This window comes from Cetorhinus maximus, chromosome 1 (assembly GCF_964194155.1).
Source record: "Cetorhinus maximus chromosome 1, sCetMax3.hap1.1, whole genome shotgun sequence".
Taxonomy (NCBI): domain Eukaryota; kingdom Metazoa; phylum Chordata; class Chondrichthyes; order Lamniformes; family Cetorhinidae; genus Cetorhinus; species Cetorhinus maximus.
In genome coordinates this window covers 53,030,737-53,054,115 of record NC_135879.1, presented here as the reverse complement: position 1 = coordinate 53,054,115, position 23,379 = coordinate 53,030,737, and the positions used below count along the sequence as shown (strand labels likewise).

At 44.1% G+C, this 23,379-nt stretch overlaps 1 protein-coding gene across 1 annotated transcript in view; it reads left to right on the top strand.

Moving 5' to 3' along the window:
- Positions 1-23,379, top strand: part of naf1 (nuclear assembly factor 1 homolog (S. cerevisiae)) — a 282,046-nt gene that overhangs the window by 93,228 nt on the left and 165,439 nt on the right. Inside the window, exon 4 of the mRNA XM_078540728.1 lies at positions 2,827-2,920. Within this exon, the coding sequence (XP_078396854.1) occupies positions 2,827-2,920 (94 nt within the window). The remainder of the gene's footprint in view (positions 1-2,826; positions 2,921-23,379) is intronic.

The following is a 23,379-nucleotide window of genomic DNA, read 5'->3' as shown; positions in this document are numbered from 1 at the left end:
CCCCATCAGTCTACTCTCGATCATCAGTAAAGTGATGGAAGGGGTTCATCCTCAGTGCTGTCAAACAGCACATGCTTAGCAATAAACCTGCTCACAGACACTCGGTTTGGGTTCTGCCAGGGCCACTCAGCTCCTGACTGCATCACAGCCTTGGTCCAAACGTGGACAAAGAGTTGAACTTCCAAGGTGAGGTGAGAGTGACTGCCTTTGACATCAAGGCAGCATTTGATTGAGTGTGGCATCAAGGAGTTCTAGCAAAACTGGGGCCTGTGGGAATCGGGGTTAAAAACTCTCCGCTGGTTGGAGTCATACCTAGCACAAAGGAAGATGGTTGTGGTTGTTGGAGGTCAATTATCTCAGCTCCAGGACATAATGCAGGAGTACCTCAGGGTAGTGTCTTAGGCCCAGCCTTCTTCAGCTGCTTCATCAATGACCTTCCTTCCATCATAAAAGGTCAGAAGTGGGGATGTTCATTGATAACTGCACAATGTTCAGCACCATTCGCAACTCCTCAGATAGTGAAGCAGTCCATGTCTAAAACCAGCAAGACCTGGACAATATCCAGGCTTGCTCTGACAATTGGCAAGTAAACTTCACGCAAGACAAGTGCCAGGCAATGACAGCCTCCATCTGGAGAGAACCTAACCTTTGCCCTTGACATTCAATGGCATTACCATCACTGAATCCCCCACTATCAACATCCTGGGTGTTACCATTGACCAGAAACTGAACTGGACTAGCCATATGAATAATGTGGCAACAAGAGCAGGTCAAAGGCTAGGAATCCTGCAGCAAGTGATTCGCCTCTGAACTCCCCAAAGCCTGTCCACCATCTACAAATCAGGAGCGTGATGGAATACTCTCCATTTGCCTGGATGAGTGCAGCTCCAACAACACTCAAGAAGCTCGACACCATCCAAGACAAAGTTGCCTGCTTGATTGGCACCCCATCCACAAACATTCGTTCCCTCCACCACTGACACACAGTGGCAGCAGTTTGTACCATTTAGAAAGTGCACCACAGGAACTTGCCAAGCCTCCTTAGGCAGTACCTTCCAAACCCACGACTGCTACCATCTAGAAGGATGAGGGCAGCAGACGCATGGAGCACCGCCACCTGGAAATTCCCCTCCAAATGACTCACCATCCTGACTTGGAAATATATCGCTGTTCCTTCACTGTCACTGGGTCAAAACCCTGGAACTCTCTCCCTAACAGCACTGCGGGTGTATCTATACCACATGGACTGCAGTGGTTCAAGAAGGCAGCTCGCCACCACTTTCTCAAGGGCAGTTAGGGATGGGCAATAAATGCTGGCCTAGTCAGCACATGACACCCACATCCCATGAATGAATAAAAAAGAAAAACATGTGCATTCAACAGATTTTTAAAAGAAATTACTAATTTTCCTTACTGTACTGCTTCTAACAATATACTTTCCTAGTGACCGGTGGGAAGTGAGTTTCCCAACCTGTTACTGGAGTTTGCACAGAAGGGAGTTTGAGTTTAATGCTTTTGTTAGTTTCCTTGGATCAGTTACTGTAAATTGAATTGTGTGTCAAGCAGCCTTGTTCTAGAGATTTGGGTGACTACAGTTGTCTTTTTTAAACTGCAAAACAATGACAACGTGCAGAGAAACTTGCAAAGAAGACTCTAAAGTCTTAGGCATCGCCATTGTAAATGAAAAAATAACAATAAAAATACCTGGAAAAACTCAGCAGGTCTGGCAGCATCTGTGGAGGGGAACACAGTTAACGTTTCGAGTCCGCATGACTCTTCAACAGAACTAAGGAAAAATAGAAGAGAGGTGAAATATAAGCTGGTTTAAGGGGGGGTGCGGGAGCTGGATAGAGGGCCAGTGATAGGTGGAGATAGCCAAAAAATGTCATAGACAAAAGGACAAAGAGGTGTAGAAGGTGGTGATATTATCTAAGAAATGTGCTAATTAAGGGTAGAAAGCAGGACAAGCAAGGTACAGATAGCCCTAGTGGGGGTGGGGTGGGGTGGAGGAATCGAAAAAGGCTAAAAGGTAGAGATAAAACAATGGATGGAAATACATTTAAAAATAATGGAAATAGGTGGGAAAAGAAAAATCTATATAAATTATTGGAAAAAAAAGGGGGGGGGATCGGAAAGGGGGTGGGGATGGAGGTGCGAGTTCATGATCTAAAATTGTTAAACTCAATATTCAGTCCGGAAGGCTGTAAAGTGCTGAGTCGGAAGATGAGGTGCTGTTCCTCCAGTTTGCGTTGAGCTTCACTGGAACAATGCAGCAGGCCAAGGACGGACATGTGGACATGAGAGCAGGGTGGAGTGTTGAAATGGCAAGCGACAAGGAGGTCTGGGTAATGCTTGCGGACAGACCGAAGGTGTTCCGCAAAGTGGTCACCCAGTCTGCGTTTGGTCTCTCCAATGTAGAGGAAACCGCATTGGGAGCAACGAATGCAGTAGACCAAATTGAGGGAAGTGCAAGTGAAATGCTGCTTCACTTGAAAGGAGTGTTTGAGCCCTTGGACGGTGAAGAGAGGGGAAGTAAAGAGGCAGGTGTTGCACCTTCTGCGGTTGCATGGGAAGGTGCCGTGGGAGGAGGTTGAGGTGTAGTGGTTGATGGAGGAGTGGACCAGGGTGTACCGTTGTAAATGACTTGGGTTTTGACTTTGTTTATGTGTCACAGCAAAATTTGTTCCAGGTATGATGAGGTGTAAAGCAGCTGTTAGAGGAAACAGTACAAAATTAATTATTGTGCGTTTACCTATTTTAATCAACAGTGGCTGTTAATATATCAAGGACTTATGTTGTATTTCATTTGTTTCTTTTTTAAACCAGGATCTGCCAAAAGTTGAAGAAGTGAACATTGTTCTTCCTGACGAGGTAGCAAAGGAGCCAATTGGGTTTGTCTCCAGTATTATTGACCAACTGGGTACGTAAAGCATATATCACTAAACTAACATATCTCAGCCATGAGTTTAGATTAATGTGGCATGTAGAAGTAAAATTACTGATCTCCATGAACCTAATTTTCTTTAGAGGACTTCATTTCTGTGTTAACAGAATCGGGTGATCTTACGGTCGGTGGGCACGCATGAGAGTCGAGAGTGCACCCGTCGATGATTAAACAGGCAGTTAAGCCCATTAAAAAGGCAATTGACTTGAATTTTACGTTGCCTGTGCAATTTTGTGCCCATTGCATGGACAATGTGGGCAGGTGGCCATTCTGATTTTTTACATTTCTCATCCAAGGGCAGTATGAAAGGGAACAAGAGCATTGGCAGCGTGAATTAGGAGTTTGCTGTTGCTTTATTGCTGATATTTCATACCTTTTCCTGTGGTTTCTACTGAACTGCTTGCATTGCGAGCTTTTTTTTTGAGGATTCTGGTTTGCCCAACTCTCGGAGGATTTCTGGAGAGTGCACGAGACGGTACCATTTGCATTTCTGGCTGTAAAGGTCACAGTAACCCGCAACTTTTTCACATCTGGTTCTTCCCAGGGGTCAGTGGGTGATCTGTGTGGTGTGAACCAGTCAGCAGTCCATAATTATGTCAAGCTGGTCACCTGACACTCGCTTCAGACCGGTTGTGTCATTGATTCATTTCTGGACAGATGAAGCCAGCCGGACTGAGTGAGCCAGAGACTTCTGGAGGATGAGGATAGTGAGGCAGCTCCAAAGGCCGCAGAGGTTGACTCTAGCGATGGATCCGATGAGGAGCCTGGTGAGGCACAGGGTGAGAATGTGGAGGCAGACATGTGGAACCTTCAGGGGTGGCCTTGATCCAATGCAAATTCAGCTAGGCTGTCAAGGCATGACTTCAATCTCATGCCAAGGGCGCTGCCTCCTTACCAAACATTTCTGAGGAGGCAATCCTATGACCTCAATACCGAATCACAACCTCTGCAGTAAAGTTTGCAGCCCTTGCTGTCAAACATAAGCCACTACTGTGCCCTGCACCTATGGAAAAATGAAGGATACTTGGGCCATTAAAACAAAATCAAAATTTCTATCTTTTCCACAGTAACAAAAAAGGAACATAATATAATATAATATAATGTTAAATGTCACACAGAAATCATACATAATGATGAAAGGAAAAAATGGCACCTGTGAAAGCTCCTTTGTGCTCATGGTGCCTTAAACTTAAGCTTGCAAGAGCTGTGTCTGAGTGACCCCCCCCCCCCCCCCCCCCCCCCCCCCCACTCACTGGCATCGGCATTGGAGGCAGCCTGCTGACTGTGCTGTCCTGATGACCTTGGTGGTTGTCCTCCAGCTCACTGGGCTTGAGCGGGCTTTGCCTGGGAGGGTGCGCCCAACGCCGTGGCTGGGCACTCCTCAGTCGTCCAGGCCTTATCAGTTGCCACGGTCACTGGCAGAGGGATGGAGGAGCTGCTGCCCTCGTCTGGAGCACCCTGAGGATCCCACAGAAAGGACAGGCAGCTTGACTGCCAGTTTGAGGTAGGTTTGGACCTCCGTGCTCACCATTGATGACGTAACAGAGAGACTAGGTGCCTCATCCATCTCTCTCTCTGGCAGTGACCTCCTGAGTTCACTGCCAGTGTGAGGGTTTGCAGGTACAAGCGCAACCCCAGGAACCCCTGATTGAGTTCCTGGAGTCACCTTTTGAGAGTCGCCACTCTGTCAATGGAGAAGGCAGTGTACTCTGTGTTCAGGGTCAACGCAGTGCTCATGCTCTGCATAGGCTCCTCCATGACGGAGACCATGGCACGCAGACCCCCAGGGATCTCTGCCAGATCTTCATGTGCATCTTGCTGGACATCCAGCACCTGCGGTCAGATAGATGACCCCAGGGGCTCTTCAACTGCCTCGGAACTAGCATGGGCCTGGTCTCCAGCAATCCTCCGACTGCTGGCACCCTGGGCCTTCTCTGCCTCTGCCAGCTCTCAGGTGAGTGCCCTGTGCCCTCACCACTGTAAACTACCATCTGAGCCGATGAACTAATGCCTACCGACGTGCTTGTGGCTCCTCCTCTGGTATCAACCGAGGGTCCTTGGGGTTCCGGCAGCCACTGGAAGATGGTGCATCTGAGGGAGGAAGACAATCATCACATAGTCAATGCGCATGCTAGGTGGGCTGCTGAGACTATGGATAACCGCATCATGGTGGCACCATGATTGCTAGATCATTCGGGACCCTTGCTTAGAGCTTCTCATTTGAGATGTGACGACCCTACGTTGTTTGCACACTCCATCAGTCTCACATCTGTCCACTGGACTCTTGCCTTTCTCGGAGATGCCTGCCTCTCTGTGACCTGAGGACCTTGCTTCACGTCACACTCTAACTCGAGCGTGTCCATCTCAAATTTGTTCAGTCTGAGCAGGTTGGCCACCCACCACCATTTCATGTGCGCTCCATGGATATTATGGCTTCTCTTCTCCTGTACGGACAAAAGTGCATTCATTAGTCCACTCTCTACCTGTAACACCATATTAGCCTCACACTTGGCCCCCCCCTTGTCCCCCACCTTCCCCAACCCCTGAGAACCAGGTTGAGGTGCCCATTAAATTTGTGAACCTCACCCTTCTATGCACCGAAGGCTAATGGTCAGATCTCCCAGCCTTGGCCGGCACAGGTGCATGTGCCTTTTGTTACTCCATTTTATATGGCTCAACTCCTGAGGATGGCCACCCTTCAAGACATCTCTACACGGTACCATGCCAACTCGGTATTCGCTCTTGCTGAGCACAGAAGATCATTAAACCTTTTGTGGCTCTGAATCCAGGTGCAGCGCACCACGCCATGCCCACTGACCTGGGCTTCCACCTCTGACCAGGCCTCCTTCGCCTGGTGTAGTGCCCTCCTCTTGCCATCCTGCAGCATGAGGATGCCCTGCCTGGCACTCACTGCCTCTACTAGAGTGTGCAGGCACTCATCCAAGAAGCAGGGTACAGAGTGCCCACTGGCATTGCCCTCCTGCCTGGTGTGCCCAGCGGATGCTGAGGCCATACCTTAAGCCAATTTTTATACTCTCTCCTGGACAGCTCTGAGGCTCCTCAACAACTCCTGGCAGCCTTCAGGGAGCTTCATCTGCTGAATTTAAATCCGCCGCTGGGTTCCCATTGGAGACAGCATCCGCCATGCTCCTGCCCCTACCAGCTGCACGTTTCATGCTGGACGGCCCCTAGTTGGCCAGCCAGTGTGCGATCACTTTCGACTTCTGTTCGAGGCCAGAAGCGAAAATCCCGGCCGCTTCCGGGCCCGTCGATCATGTGTGCATAACATGTACAAAATTCAGGCCCTGGTTTGTGGGAATAAAGTGAGCCAAGTGGATCAAGTGTCAGTAGGGGAACATTTAGGGGATGTTTTCCATAACCAACCTAAACATTATGATAAAATGTTTTATCATAATGTTTAGGTTGGTTAGGGAAAAGGACAAGGAACAATCCAGAGTAAGAATAATTAACTGGTCAGCAGACCGCTTCAATGGGGTGAGAATGGACCTGGGCCAGATCAATTGGAATCAAAAGTTGCCAGGCAAAACTGTAACTGAACAATGGGCTGCCTTTAGAAAATGAGTGTTCAGGCACTGACAAAGATGGTATGTGGTGGATGCAGATTCAATTGTGGGGCTTTGGATAATTATTTCAAGAGATGATTTGCAGGGTTACAGGAAAGAGGTGAGGAAGTGGGATGAGCTGAGTTGCTCTTACATAGAGCTGGCATGACCATAGTGGGCTGACTGGCCTCCTCCTGTGTTATAACCATTCTATGATTCTCAGTACAGCAATCATTCTGGTGCTGCAGAGCATCAGTCTGTCTTTTTAAACCCTTTGGCCATTCAGTAGCACGTTTAGCAAGTACAGAGTTGCCCTGATCTTAGCTGTGTGTGATTTTCTCGATTGTTGTTTGATGACACTTGATATTAATTCATGTTAATAATGTGCAGCGGGGCAACAGTTTCTGTTGAGAGGGACCTGTGTGCATCTCCAAGGAAGCTGTATTGGAAATTATGTATTTAGAACATATGTTGTCCACTTTGTAGGGGGGACATTCCTGTAATCTTGTTTGTTAAAGTGAGAAATATTAACTTAATTACAATAACCCATTTTTATTATCTTTTTCATACATCAGTTGGTCTGAATCAGTCTTAATCCTTAATTAGATAAAATGTTGTTTGAATTTTTAATTGTTAAACAATTTTGACTCACTACATGCACACAATTTACTCTATCTTATTTTCTGGATTGCTTCTTTGTGTTCCATATTTATTTTGTATGACACAGAATGTTTGCACCCTCTTTTTTTTGTACTGTTCATTTTCCTATGAAATTAATCACTCTTCGCTGATGCCTGTCTGTTCAGACACAGTCTGAGAATAGAACATAACATAGTAATCTTTTTACCAAATTCATTAAATATTGTCCTAAATGATTACTAAATAACAATCAGAACATTGAGTGCATGTTATTGATCACATATTTAAGTTTACTTTGAGAAACTAGTTTGTAACCAAAATGGAACTGTCTAGTTTTTTTCTCTTCAGTCTGCTGTTCTCCTGAGGTATCCACAAGGTAGTGGAGCTATTTGCCCATAGCTGGGAGTTTGGGTCATGTGTGCCAGTGTTTGCCCACATGAGTCTGCACACTGCATGCCTGGGGGCCAAACCTCTTCTGAGTCCCTCTGAAGCCTGTCGCCATGAGGAAGCACAGCTGAAGATTTGCCAATGGAGAGGTTGTGTACTGACGGCGAGAGACTCAACATTTGGTTCTTTTACTCATTGCTGCTAGCCAGCGATGTAGGTTGCAAATGAGAAGCAAACTAGTGCACAAAAGCAGAAAGCATGCTAACTCTCCAACCACACACTAGATACATCGCTTCAATCTGTAGGTCAAAACTTGTGGAGTGGAGCCCAAAGGTGGATTGAAAACAGAAAATGCTGGAAAAACTCCGCAGATCTGGCAGCATCTGTGGAGAGAGAAACAGAGTGAATGTTTTGAGTCTGTATGACTCTTCTACAGATTCTTCTTACGGACTTGAAACTTCAACTCTGTTTCTCTCTCCACAGATGCTGTCAGACCTGCTGAGTTTTTCCAGCATGTTCTGTTTTTATTTCAGATTTCCAGCATCTGCAGTATTTTGCTTTTACCAAACGTGGATTGATGTCTGTCAGCTTTTGGGCAACTCCTACAAACAAACTGGCGCCAAACGTAGTGCCTTGCATTCCTTTGGACTTATTCAGGGAGGTCAAGAAGGAGACCCTGATGTTTGGACAGCTAAGGTTTTCCATAAATTTTCCTCAGGCTTGTGCCCTGGAGAGGGCACTCCAGATTTGTTGCACAGTGTTAACACAACACTGGAGACAGCAGTTTCGAGTGATAAGCCCAACTCAATTGGTGTAGAGAACAAGTACTGTGGGGCTGTCTCCTAACTGTTCAGCCACCTCCTAGCTCCAATTGGGCTGATGCTATGCTGCCTGAACTCAACAAGCATGGGAAACCAGCACTTCTGCAACATCAACACAAACTTTTCTGCCTCTGCTGGAGGGACAGGGTAGTGGCAAGATGTGCATAATGCAAAGATTGTGAGCCTGTACAAGAACAAGTCCGACCGCAGTGATTGCAACATCAGAGTATTGCCTTGCTGAGCATTATGGGAAGATTATTTGCCTGTGTTACCCCTGTCAGGTTGCAGGTCCTGGCTGAGTACACCTACCCAAATCCCAGTGTGGTTTCAGAACTGGAAGATCCACTATTGGCATGATCTTCTCAGACTGTCAGCTAAATGAGAAATGCCCTGAACAAGAGACCACTGTATATTGCCTTCATCGACCTCACCAAGGCATTCGACTGTGTGAGCAGAGACAGTCTATTTAAGCTGTTGGAGAAAGTTGGTTGCCTGCTGATGCTGCTCATTGTGATATTTTTCCATGACAATGTGATGAGTAAGGTCAACTATGATGGGGCAACATTAGAACCCTTTGAGACCTGCAGTCGGGTCAACATTGTTGAACATAAGAACTTAAGAAATAGGAGCACGGGTGGGCCATTGTGCCCCTTAAGCTTGTTCCACTTAATCAGTGAGATGATGGCTGAACTGATGTGGCCTCAACTCCACTTTCTTGCCTGCCCCCCATAACTCTTGACTCCCTTGTCAATCAAAAATCTGTTTAACTCCGCCTTGAATATATTCAATGACCCAACCTCCACTGCTCGCTGGGGTAGAGAATTCCAAACATTAATGACGTTCTGAGAGAAGAAATTCCTCCCACTGTCTTAAATGGAAGACCCCTCATTTTGAAACTGTACCCCTCATTCTAGGTTGCCCCGCGAGGGGAAACATCCTCTCAGCATCAACCCAGTCAAGTACCCTCAGAATCTTTTATGTTTCAATAAGATAACCTCTCATTCTTGTAAACTCCAATGAGTCTTGGCTTAACTTTTCCTCATAAGAGTGCTCCTTCATCCCAGGAATCGGCTGAGGGAATCTTCTCTGAACTGCCTCCAATGCAATTATATCCCTGTTAGGTAAGGTGACCAAAACTGCACACAGTTCTCTAGGTGTGGCCTTACCAATGCCCTGTACAGTCGTAGTAAGACTTCCCTACTTTTATACTCCATCCCCTTTGCAATAAAGGCCAAAATTCTGTTTGTTGCCTTAATTACTTGCTGTACCTGCATGCTGACTTTTTGTGATTCATGTACAAGGGCAAGGGTTGCACTGTACTGCAGCATTCTGCAGTTTCTCTCCACTCTTATCTATTCTTTCTGCCAAAATGGACAACCTCGCATTTTCCCACATTTTATTCGCCATCTGTTAAATTTTTTCCCACTCACTTAATGTATCTGTGTACACCTTTGCATACTTGTGTCCTCCTTGCTTCCCTGACCAACTTCATATCGTGAGCAATCCATCCCTTCATCAAAGTCATTAACATAGATTCAAAATAGTTGAGGCCCCAGCACAGATCCCTGCTGCACTCCAGTAGTTACAGTTTGCCAACCTGAAAATGACTCATTCTTTCCTGAGAGTTAGCCAGGCCTCTCTTCATGCTAATATATCACCCTCAACACCAAATGCTCTTATATTCTGTAGTAGCCTTTTATGTGGCACCTTATCAAATGCCTTTTGGAAATCCAAATACATTAATCTACTGGTTCCCCTTTTATCCACCCTGTTTGTTACATCCTCAAAGAACTTTAAATTTGTCAAACACAATTTCCCTTTTACAAAATCACATTGACTCTGCTGGATTGTATTATGATTTTTCTAAATGTCCCGCTCTTATCTCTTTAACAATGGATTCTAGTATTTTCCCAATGACGGGCGTTAGGCTAATTGGCCTCTAGTTTCCTGCTTGCTGTTTCCCTCCTTTCTTGACCTGAGCTGTTACATTTGTGGTTTTCCAATCTGTTGGGACCTTTCCAGATTCATGGGAATATTGGATAATTATAACCAATGCATCCAATATCTTTCCAAAACGGCGTTCCTGAAATGTCTTCCTTCTTTCCTTCTTCCTTAACTGAGGTTTCCCACCCACTGTGGTTGACAGGGCCTGCAACCGTGCTCGACCCATCTCCCATGCCTCTGCCCTCACACCTTCCTCTCCCTCCCAGAACCATGTTAGGGTCCCCCTTGCCCTCAGTTTTCACCCACCAGCCTCTGCATTCAAAGTATCAGCCCTCACCATTTCTGCCAACTCCAGCATGATGCCACCACCAAACGCATCCTCCCTTCACCCCCCCCACCTGGTCAGCATTCCGTAGGGACCGTTCTCTCCAGGACACCCTGGTCCACTCCTCCATCATTCCCCTTCCATGGCACCTTCCCATGCAATTGCAGAAGGTGCAACACCTGCCCCTTTACCTCTTCCCTCCTTACCATCCAAGGGCCCAAACACTCCTTCCTAGTGAAACAGCGCTTCACTTGCACCCCCTTCAATTTAGTCTACTGCATTCGTTGCTCCCAATGCGGTTTCCTCTACATTGGAGAGACCAAACACAGATTAGGTGACCGCTTTGCGAAACACCTTTGGTCTGTCCACAAGCATGACCCAGACCTCCCTGTCGCTTGCCATTTCAACACTCCACCCTGCTCTCATGCCCACATGTCCGTCCTTGGCCAGTGAAGCCCAACACAAACTGGAGGAACAGCACCTCATCTTCTGATTAGGCACTTTACAGCCTTCTGGACTTAACATTGAGTTCAACAACTTCGGACCATGAACTCTCTCCCCCATCCTCACTCCTTTTTTTCCCCCCATTTTTCAATATTCATTTTTATTTTTAACCACTTATTTTTATTTTTGTTTATTTTCATTTTTATTCATTGTTTTATCCCCACCTTTTATCCTATTGTTGATTCCCCCCCCACTGACCCAACAAGGGCCATCTGTCACTTGTTCATGTTGTTCTTTCCTGAGTGCTTACCCTTGTCCTTCTATTATCACATTCTGCTTTCTGACCTTAATGCCACCATCAGCACCTCCTTTAGCCAGTATCACTATCATTAATACCCCTTTGTCCTGTCCTTTTGCTCATGACATCTTTGCCCCCACCTATCACTGGCCTCCTAGCCAGCTTCACCTGCTCCAGCCCCCTTACAAAATGGTATAAATTTTATCACATTTTTACTTCTCTTTAGCTCTGAAGAAGAGTCATACGGACTCAAAACGTTTACTCTGTTTTTCTCTCCACAGATGCTGTCAGACCTGCTGAGTTTTTCCAGCATTTTCTGTTTTTACATCCAATATCTCTGCCGACACTTTTTTTAAGACCCTAGGATGCAGGCCATCAGGTCCAGGGAACTTGTCAGCCTTTAGTCCCATTAGTTTTTCCTTTCACTTTTTCTCTAGTGACTGTTCTAAGTTCCTCCATCTCTCTTGCCTCTTGATTCCTAACTATTCTTGGGATGCTTTTTGTGTCTTTACTGTGATGACTGATACAAAATACTTGTTCAAAGCCCCTACCATTTCCCCATTCTGAATCATTAATTCCCCAGTCTCTTCCTCTAAGGGGCGAATGCTCACTTTACCTACTCTTTTCCTTTATATATACCTGTAGAAGCTTTTACTCTCCGATTTTATGTTTCTTACCAGTTCTCTCTCGTATTCACATTTCTCCCTCTTTATTTTTTTCGTCACCCTTTGCTGGTTTCTAAAATTTCCCAATCTTCTACCCTACTACTAATCTTCGCAACATTGTATGGGCTTTGGTTTTTTCAAATTGATACCATCCTTAACTTCCTTACTTAGCCACGGATGATGCATCCTTCTGGTAGAGTCTTTTTTCCTGAATGGACTATATCTTTGTTGAGAGTTATAAAATATCTCCTTAAATGTCTGCCACTGCATCTCCACTGTCTTATCTTTTAAATTCTTTTCTCACTTCACTTTAGCCAATTCTGTCTTCATCCCCTTGTAATTGCCTTTACTTAAGTTTAAGACACTAGTTATGGACCCATATTTCTTACTCTCAAACTGTATGTGAATTCTATCATGTAATGGTCACTCTTACCTAGAGGATCCTTGATTTCGAGGTCTTAATTAATCCTGTCTCATTACACTTTATCAGGTCCAAAATAGCTTGGTCCCTGGTAGGTTCCAGAACCTATTGTTCAAAGAAACTATTCCAAATGCACTCCATGACTCATCTTCCAGGCTACCATTGTGAATTTTATTTGTCCAATCAATGTGAAAATTAAAGTCACCAATGATTATTTCAGTACCTTTCTTGCAAGCCCTGATTATTCCTTGATGTATATTCTGTCCTACTGTGTAGCTACTGTTAGGGGGCATGTAGAGAACTCCTATAAACTACTTGTGTTCTGGCATTGATGCTCTTAGCATGTTCTTCTCTTTGCTGTCATAAACCTTCAGGCCTCAACTGAGTGTTTCTCTATGCTGATGCTGCATTAGCATTCTATGCCAAGGAACACTTTCAGTGACAAATAGACCAATCCTCTCGTGCCTGTAAAGAGTTTGGTTTGACCATCGGCATCAGAAAGACAAATGTCATGGTTCAGGATGTTGCCATACTGCCATCCATCAGCATTGACAATGTGGTGCTGGAGGTTGTTGATAGCTTCACATATCTAGGCTCCAAATTAACCAGCAATCTGTCACTTGATGCTGAAATCAACATATGCATCACTTAAGCTGCAGCTGTTATGTCCAAGCTGAGTAACAGAGCATGGAACAATAGCAACCTGACTGAGAATGCCAAACCTGCAAACAAGCCTGCATCCTCAGAGCATTAACTACAGTGGTGAGATCTGAACCACATGCCAGGCAGGAGAAAAGTCTGAGCAGTTTCCACCTTTGTCATCTCAGACATATCCTTGGTATCTCTTGACAGGACAAGGTCACCAATCCTGAGGCCATGGAGCGGGCTAATTCCATCAGCATACACTCATTGCTAAGCCAATGACTTCTGCGTTGGCTTGGCCATGTTCGTTGGAAATATGACCGCCGCATAGCTAAAGACCTTCTGTACAGAGAACAAGCTACTGGGACACGACCTCCTGTGCATCCATACCTCCTCGATAAGGACATTTGCAAGCAAGTTATGAAGAGGGTGAACATTATTACTGATAACTGGGGGGAGGCAGTCAGTGATGGCTGTGACCTCCTGGAGGCTGACTATTTGGAAGGGCGTTAGAAGAGGTGAGCAGAAACAAAAAGCTCAGCTGGCCAAGAAAAGGGTTCAGAGAAACCAAGGCCAGTGAATAGTGCACATTCCCAGCCCACTGTCTTGCTCTGCAGCAAATGCAGCAGAGACTGTCATGCCAGAGTGGGGCTCCTGAGCCATAGCCAGGTGATGTTTAACACCGAATTGACCAAACAGGGCAATCCATCAAACCTACAAGACAGAAGGGGGTCATAAAAAGTATTTTTTAAAATAATTCAGCTAAAAGATTCAGTGTTATTTAAATGCTTTAGTTAAACAGTGAAAATTCATTAAAAAAATAATAATTGGCCTTTATGACAAGCACTTCATTTGTTGCCATCCCTAATTGAAGAGATGGTGATGGGACTTCAGCTCTTCTGTATAATAGGCTAGTTTGCATGGCCATTTTAGAGTGTCATGTGTCAACTGTGGAGTGTGAACTACAATTGTATACCAGTCAGAAATGGTAGGCCGGGCAGGTCCCCTCCAGTGAAAACATTTCTGAACCATTTGGATTTTTATGACAATCCGGCTTCTTTCCTGGTAAATTTTCTGGTACCAACCTATAGATGACGAGACTGAATTCAGTTTCATAAATTGCCATAATAGGATTTGGCCTGTGTTTGTTGAGTACTATATGACCATATTCCAGTGGCATTATGTATCTTCCTTGCTCTACTTCTCTGAAATTCATTTTAAAGGTTCCAGTCATTTTCCAACTAAGCTGATTTTAGCCCGGGTAGAACGATGGTGGTGGAGTGGGGTGCAGTAATTGACCTTGGCGCAGAAAATTCCCTTAATTGTGGCCCTTTTTCTTGTTCACTGCCCAGCAATCACAGCTGAAAAGTTTGCATGTATAATACTAGGTGAGACTACATTGGGCTGAACAGTTGACCTTCTGGCTAAATAGCCTGCCAGCACTCGCTGCCTATACTTCAACATGGAGAGTGACTATTTGAGTGAGGCACTAGAGGAGGAGAAGAGAGTCATGGGTGTCAAAGCATGATTCAGTACCTTCAGCACATGTAGAAAATTGGGAATGAGATGGAGATGGGAAAGGTTCATTTTAAGGAGGTAGCCTCAGCAGAACTTGTATTTTAACAAATCGGATTTTAAGGGAGCTGTGGATAATAATTACCAAGCCTCAAACATTTTTGGTTAGCATTGTGTGACTGTTAATAGCACCCCCTGATGCATTGCAAGGGAGGAATTCCTGCACATCTATTTCATAATTTCCTTAGCTCAAAGTCTCAATTGAGAGAGTTACAGGATTATTGTTACCCGTGAAAAAAAATCTAAGAGCACTGTTTTGAATATTTGTATTTGAAAAAGTCTCCTTTCTCTAGCAATGAAACTATCCTCGTCAACCATGGCCAAGTAAATAAATGTACAACATTTTTTTGGAAGATGGCTTGGTGATGTCAGGTTGTTTGGAATTCAGACACTTTCATTTTCTTAATATATAAAAATGTTTTGCAAACCAAAGGTAGTGTTTTTTGAGTTTGGAACTTTTGTTACAAAATGAATATATTGTGCTATGGAAAAAGAAGGTGAGGTCAACTCTAAGGATCCTTGGGCCTGGTCAGCCATTCTAAAGGATGATAGCGCAACTTTTGCCTCAACCCCACTTTTCCTGCATTACCCTTTGTCCCTCGATTCCCTTCACAATCAAAAATTTATTGATTTCTCTTGAGCATCCACAATGACAAGAGTGTTTGGGGTAGTGAATTTCTAAGCTTCACAACACTCTGAGTGAAAAAAATGCTCCTCATCTCAGTCCTAAATGACTGACCCTTAATCCTGAGACAATGAGGTAAATGCTGAAAGACCGTCTCCCCTGTCAATCCCTCTTAAGAATTTTATACGTTCACCTAAACTCTGGGAAATATAGGTCTATTCTACTGAATTAGTCATGACATTGTATGAATGATAGCAAGGCTATGTCGCATTTTGTTTTTTGCAAACGAATGCTACTCTGATGAGGGATGTTAAACTGTGATTTGGAACACTGCATTTCTCCATGAAATGTTTCACAAATCAGATGCAGCAGGATTAGATGTCGACTTGAGCTTTCTCTACTGCCTCAGTTTGGTTCAGCCCATGTCAAGAGCTTCCTTTCCTGCACCAGTGTGACATCTTTCATGTCTATTAGCCCTTAATTACAGGGAGAGTTTTCTGTGGTGAACCCACACCAAGGAGGATTTGAATATAAACATTCGAATTCATTTCTTGTACAGTTATCAGACAAAGAGGAGACTTGCATCCAAACTGATGTGTGAGTTTGAATGAAGATTCCAGAGGTGGAAGGTTTAACAAACTTTGAGCCAGAAGCAGCAGAGTAGGAAAATTTGTAATTTCTTTAAAAGGTCTGTAGAATTTGTAACTTTTTTAAGAACATTTGAAAAGGACTTTTCAGTGTTTGTATCAGTTGTACAGAAATCAATTATAATGTTCTTGGATAATAAGGAATACTTGTCCATATAACCTGGTGACCCTTAACCTGGCAACAGTGCCAACAGGAAGGAAGTTAAAGAAGCCATATGACTAGCAAACACAAAGGAGAGGTGCAGACACACAGGAGCACTACAAACAGAGGAACTGGAGGATGAAGGCAATGAATGAACAGATGCAGACACAGAAAGCAGACAGACAGAAAGAGGAAGATGATGAATTCTTCTTCTGAGGAGAAGCAAATCTCTCAGGAAGAGGTCAGTTTTTTTGTTGGGAAGAAAAGAAGGCAGGGGCCCTTGAAGGCATGGTGCAAGCTGGCTAAGAAGGTTTAAAACCTGGAAAGCCGTGTGAATAGGTTGGGGATGCTAAAGACCTTGGTCTTTTTCCAGGAGTGGCTGAGGTGTAATTTTTTGGTCACTTGAAAAGGAACTCTGGAGACAGCTAAAACTCCTGGACTGTCATGACCCGAGGGAGGGAGGGTTCATAGATGTATGCCTTGCTGTTGTTGATCATATCCTTGAGACTCAAAGGTAAAAGCTGTTATCGGATAGAACTCCTGACCTACCTGCGTTAATGAAGAACATATTGTGGAACTGTGTAGCTTTGTGGTGCCAATGTGCGGGGAGTGATGCGAATGCTTGTGGTTGTGTAAGACCTATCTTTGTTTTATCGACTACTTAAAGTGAAATTTACCTTCATTTATGTTGGTTCTGATTTGTGTTAAAGTGGAAGTTGCAAACAGTGAAATCTTGTCAGTAATTTCTTCTTCAGGGGTCATTTGGTAAATTTTGGTTATTTTGCTTTACAGTTCCCCCATGGAGATCATAACAATGGGCATTGTCTGACTCACTGCGCCTCCCACACCACGTGTCAGTGGCCATGTTTACCAGAGTTGTGTAGCAGACAGGCTGATGAAGATGTGCAATAGAATGGTAGGAGGCAGCAAGAAGGATCTTGCCAATTGATCACTGCTAAATGATATGGGGAACATTTAATAAGATTGAGGATGCCTGATACTATAGCCATTTCCTGTGCCAGGTTGTGGTGTAATGAAATGTTGGCACATAATGGTACATGACTTCAGTAGAAAACATGCTATTTCTCCACCAGAAATGGAGGGAAAAAGTGAAAGACAGAAATGCAGCAATATTTTTGCATGATGGAACATAAAACCCCTACTATTTTCCTTTATAAGTACATTAGAAATCATAGTTAAAAAACATGGAATGTTGTTATTTAATCTGAAGGTCCCTTGTATTTAGGATTAATGGAATGGTGCAAATTTTTCTTTATTCCTTCATGGGATGTGGGCTTCGCTGGCTGGGCTAACATTTAGTGCTCATCCCTAGTTACCCTTGAGAAGCTGGTGGTGAGCTGCCTTCTTGAACTGCTGCAGTCCATGTGGTGTGGGTACACCCATAGTGCTGTTAGGAAGGGAGTTCCAGGATTTTGACCCAGTGACAATGAAGGAACGGCAATATATTTCCAGGATGGTGAGTGACTTGGAGCGGAGCTTCCAGGTAGTGGTGTTCTCATCTATCTGCTGCCCTTGTCCTTCTATGTGGTAGTGGTCGTGGGTTTGGAAGGTGCTGTCTAAGCAGCCATGGTAAATCCCTGCAATGCATCTTGTAGATGGTACACAGTGCTACTACTGTGCGTCGGTGATGGAGGGAGTGAATGTTTGTGGATGTGGTGCCAATCAAGTGGGCTGCTTTGTCCTGGATGGTGTCAAGCTTCTTGAGTGTTGTGGGAGCTGCACTTATCCAGGCAAGTGGGGAGTATTCCATCACACACCTGACTAGTGCCTTGTAGATAGTGGACAGGCTTTGGGCAGTCAGGAGGTGAGTTGCTTGTTGCAGGATTCCTAGCCTCTGACCTGCTCTCGTAGCTACAGTGTTTATATGGCTGGTCCAGTTCAGTTTCTGGTCAATGGTAACCCCCAGGAAGTTGATAGCGCGGGTTTCAGTGTTGGTTATGCCATTGAATGTCAAGGGCGATGTTTAGATTCTCTTTTTGTCCATGTTTGAACTAAGGTTGTAATGAGGTCAGGAGCTAAGTGACCCTGGGGGAAACCAAACTGGGCATCAGTGAGCAGGTTATTGCTAAGCAAGCGCCGCTTGACTGCACTGTTGATGCCCCATTCTATTACTGTACTAATGGAGAGTAGACTGATGGGGCGGTAATTGCCCGGGTTGGATTTGTCCTGCATTTTGTGTATAGGATGTACCTGGGCAATTTTCTTCATAACCAGGTAGATGCCAGTGTTGTAGCTGTACTGGAACAGCTTGCCTAGGGGCGCGGCAAGTTCTGGAGCACAAATCTTCCGTATGATTTCCGTAATATTGTCAGGGCCCAAAACCTTTGCACAATCCAGTGCCTTCAGATGTTTCTTTTTATCAAGTGGAGTGAATCGAATTGGCTGAAGACTGGCATCTGTGATGTTGGGGACCTCTGTAGGAGGCTGAGGTGGATCATCCACTGAGCACTTCTGGCTGAAGATTGTAGCAAATGCTTCAGCCTTATCTTTTGCACTGATGTATACCACTATGCTGCCACCTCTGCTGGGCCTGCCCTGCTGGTGGGACAGGACATACCCAGGGATGGTGATGGTGGTGTTTGGGACGTTATCTTTAAGGCATGATTCCATGGGGATGATTATGTCAGGCTGTTGCCTGACTAGCCTGTGAGACAGTTCTCCCAATTTTGGCACAAACCCCCAGATATTAGTAAGGTGGACTTTTCAGGGTCAGCAGGACTGAGTTCTGTTGCCTTTTCTGGTGCCTAGGTCGATGCCAGGTGGTCTGTCCGGTTTCATTCCTATTTTGTGACTTTGTAGCGGTTTGATACACCTGAGTGGCTAGGCCATTTCAGAGGGTAGCCTAGAGTCAACCACATTTGTTGTGGGTTTGAAGTCACATGTAGGCCAGACCAGGTAAGCACAGCAGATTTCCTTCCTTAAAGGGCATTAGTGAACCAGATGGGTTTTTACAACAATCGACAATGGTTTCAGATTTTTATTGAATTCAGAATTCTACCATCTGCCGTGGCGAGATTCAAACCCAGGTCCCCAGAGCATTATCTTGGCACTCTGGATTACTGGTCCAGCAACAAAACCACTATGCCATTGCCTCCTCGGTAAATACCAATTATTTACCATTTTTCTATAGATAAATAGAGAAATTGCATTTGGTGCACTAAAATCGCCTGTTGCTTTGTCCATGATCATTATAAATCTTTCTAAATATACACAATGGCACTGGAGCAGCTTAAATCTGGATTATCCCATTTTCGGGACCTCTTGAAATCACTTTACAGCCGCCGATTGGTTACTTCTGAAATGTAGCCATGGCTGTTATGCAGCCAAATATGGCAGCCAAATTGCATGCGATGTGGTCCCACAAATAAGTCAATAAATGATTGAATAAGTTGTTTTTGGTGGTGATGATTGAAAGATAGGTTTTGGTCAGCATTCAGCATCTCTCTGCTGTTGTTTAAATGATAACATCTTTTGCATTTGATTCAGCAGGCTATAATGAATCAGTTTAATTCTCACCTGAAAGATCACACCTCTAAGAATTCAGCACTGAAATATTAGCCTATATTATGTGCTTATCTCTATAATATGGCTCAAACGCCAAATCATCTCACTCGCTCAGGGGTAAGTGCGCAAGCAGCTAATGCAGGAAGATGAAAGTAGACTTACAGGAGAAACTGATGAGAATGTGGAAGAGCCACTACTGGGAATTGAGATTAAAGTAAATGTGACTAAAAATAGAAAAGACACCAGGCTGAAATGGTATGCTGTCGGAATAGTGAAGGAGGTGGGCAAGAGGCGTTCGGGAGATGCGCTTTGAAAAACTTTTGGAATTTTAAGTTGGGCAAAAGGACTAGAAGATGTCAAATATTGCGTTGGTGTTATAAACATGGAAAAATAATAAGTCAGGAAATTATAGACTTTGTAGGTGTATTTCCAGAACCCGTACAGCATGAAATTGGTGAATACTTAGCCACAGGCCAATCAGGAAGAGTCAATATAGATCGGTTAAGGGCAGGTGTAGTTGACTGAGTTTTATTTTGAGGAAATCATGACTTTATGGAAAAAGGGATGTTGTATTTACATAGATTTTCTGAAGCCACTTGATAAGGTTGGGAGGCAATATAGCTGCGTAGGCAGAGAGATGGACAGGGGACTAAAAGCAAAGAAGCAAATAAGCTGCCATTTTTTGAACTGGCAAAGTGCAGTTAGTTGTATGGATTGTACTAGAACCACTTGTATAAATAATTGGTTCCAAGTACCAAGATAGAAGATGTAACACGCACAGAAGAAGAATGGAAGAGATAGTAGGATGTAAACTGATCAGTGGAGAGGCAGATAGGTGGTAGATGTGGTTCAATGCAGAAAAAATGCAAAGTTTAAGTTGGATGAAAGAATCCTGAAAGCAAATATACTCTAAATGGCAAAACTCCTGGCAGAGTGGAGGACCAAAGGGACATAGAAATGTAGATAGATTGTTAAAAATGGGAGTGCAGTTTGAAAAAGTAATCGGAATTCTGGGTTTTATACGTGGGATATTGAATTCAAAAGCGAGAGTGTGATGTTCCATTTGTTTTGTGTACAGTTCTGGACACCCTATTGTGGCGGAGCCATGGAAAAGGGAACATTGAAGATTCACTGTACTGGTAATAGAAATGACAATCTGTAGTTTGGAAGCATGGCTTGAAAAATTCTGACTTCTATCACTGGAACAGAGAGGATTAAAGTCTTCAAAGTTATGAATGGTTTGAGGTGATTAGCAGTTCTGCAGCAGTTCAAGGAGGCAGCTCAGCACCAACTTCTCCTCGGAAATTAGGAGATGGGCAACACATGCTGGCTTACCCAGCGATGCCCACATCACATGAACGAATAAAAAAAAGTAAACAGTGAAGATGAGTTTCGTTGCTGAATTGGTCACAAGTGGGCATAAAATGAGTGGATGAGCAAAGGGGAGAAGTTGGAAGAAATTTTACTTGCAGTGTGATTGCAGCATAAATGATTTACCACAAGTGAATATTGAGGTAGCCTATAAATCATTTGAGGAAATTGGTTAACTACTATACAGAGAAGCATTCAGAAGGCTGCGCAATGAAAAAATGGATTAGAGCAAATGACAACAGTCGAAGGATGAGAATTGGCAAAGGTACAACAGCTGAATAGTATCTCCTGCATAGTAAATTTTTATGACTTTTACCAGTCAAAGAACCTGAGTCTTGGGGAATATGTCCATTGTATGATAATGCACAGCTGAACAGGAACTTGACCTCAAAAGAAAAATAATCTTTGGTGTAGAGTTGGGGGGAAATCTGTGATTATTGTAGATTAAAACCACACTTTAAATTGGGGTTATTACATATGAGGAATAATTAAGTACCTGAAATTTACTAAATCCTTTGCTTATTTAGGGGAACATTTATAAGTGGCATATATGTTGGAGTCATTATCACTGTGGTCTTTGACCATCTGGCCGGCACTTTGGCCCTTTAAGAATATAATATATTTTTAAAAAGTGATTAAAGTTGTGTTTTGTTATTGTGTTTTGTTCATAGAGTTCATAACCCATGAGACCTCAATGTACCTGATTCCCCTGCAAAGTTCTGTAATGCCATTTGCTTTTATCGATTTAGATTGTGTTGCTTGACTAAACGCATTTCAGCATTGCCTGTAAATTATGGAATGATGCACCATTTTGTGGGTGAAAGCAGAGCTAATTTGTCCTCAGTTTTTCAAGTGAACAAGTAATTGGCATGTTTAAAACAAGTTTAGTAATATTTCTTCCACTAAATAATTGAATTTACTTAGGTTGTCTAGGGAGACTTGGGGCCACGATCTCAACCTATTCTCAAATGTACTGCAGTTTTCTTGTAATTACAATTTAAACAAATTTATTTTATCTTAGTATTTGAAAGGCTTTAACACTTATGAAAAAGAATGAGATGGTTAGTGAAGTTCTGTAAATATTATAACTGCATAGCAATGTCAAAGCATTATCACTGAATTTTAGCAATAGATTGCAGCAGATATGCTGCAGATCCAGCTTTCACATGATAGTGGTGTCCACAATCATAAATTGAGAGATGTCTAGTTGGTGATGCTTTTTGCCTGTGTTACGGACGGGGAGAAGTGGTGGGATAACTTTCCCCCTTTTTCCTCGCCAATCAGTGATGCTAATGCCATTGAAATCAAGGGGCGATGGCTGGATTCTCTCTTGTTGGAAATGGTCATTGCCTGGCACTTGTGTGGCACGAATGTTACTTGCCACTTGTTAGCCCAAGCCTGGATATTGTCCAGCAGGTCTTGCATTTGGACATGGACTGCTTCAGTATCTGAGGTGCCACGAATGGACATTGTGCAATCATCAGCGATCTTCTGACCTTACGATGGAAGGAAGGTCATCGATGAAGCAACTGAAGATGGCTGGGCCGATCACCTGCAGTGATGTCCTGGAGCTGAGATGACTGACCCCCAACAACCACAACCATCTTCCTTTGTGCTAGGGTATTACTCCAGCCAGTGGAGAGCTTTCTCCCTGACTCCATTGACTCCAGTTTTGCTAAGGCTCCTTGATGCCACACTTGGTCACATGTGGCCTTGATGTCGAGGGCAGTCACTCTCACCTCACCTTGGGAGTTCAGTTCTTTTGTCCATGTTTCAACCAAGGCTGTAATGAGGTCAGGAGCTTAGTGGCCCTGGCAGAACCCAAACTGGGCGTCAGTGAGCAGGTTATTGTGAACAAGTGCTGCTTGATAGCAGTGTTGATGACCCCTTCCAATACTTTACTGAAGATTGAGAGTGGACTGATGGTAATTGGCCAGGTTGGATTTGTCCTGCTTTTTGTGCACAGGACATACCTGGGCAATTTTCTGCATAACTGAGTAGATGCCAGTGTTGTAACTGTACTGGAACAGTTTGGCTAGGTACGCGGCAAGTTCTGGAGCACAAGTTTTCCGTACTATTGCTGTAATATTGTCAGGGCCCACAGCCCACTATCCAGCCTTTGTACTATCCAGTGCCTTCAGCTGTTTCTTGATACCATGTGGAGTGAATTGAATTGGCTGAACACTGGCACCTGTGATGCTGGGGACCTGGAGGAGACTGAGATGGATTATCCACTTGGCACTTCTGGCTGAAGATTGTAGTAAATGCTTCAGCCTTATCTTTGGCACTGATGTGCTGGGCTCCCTTATCATTGAGAATGATGATATTGGTGGAGCTTCCTCCTCCAGTGAGTTGTTTAATTATCCACCACCATTCATGACTGGATGTGGCAGGACTGCAG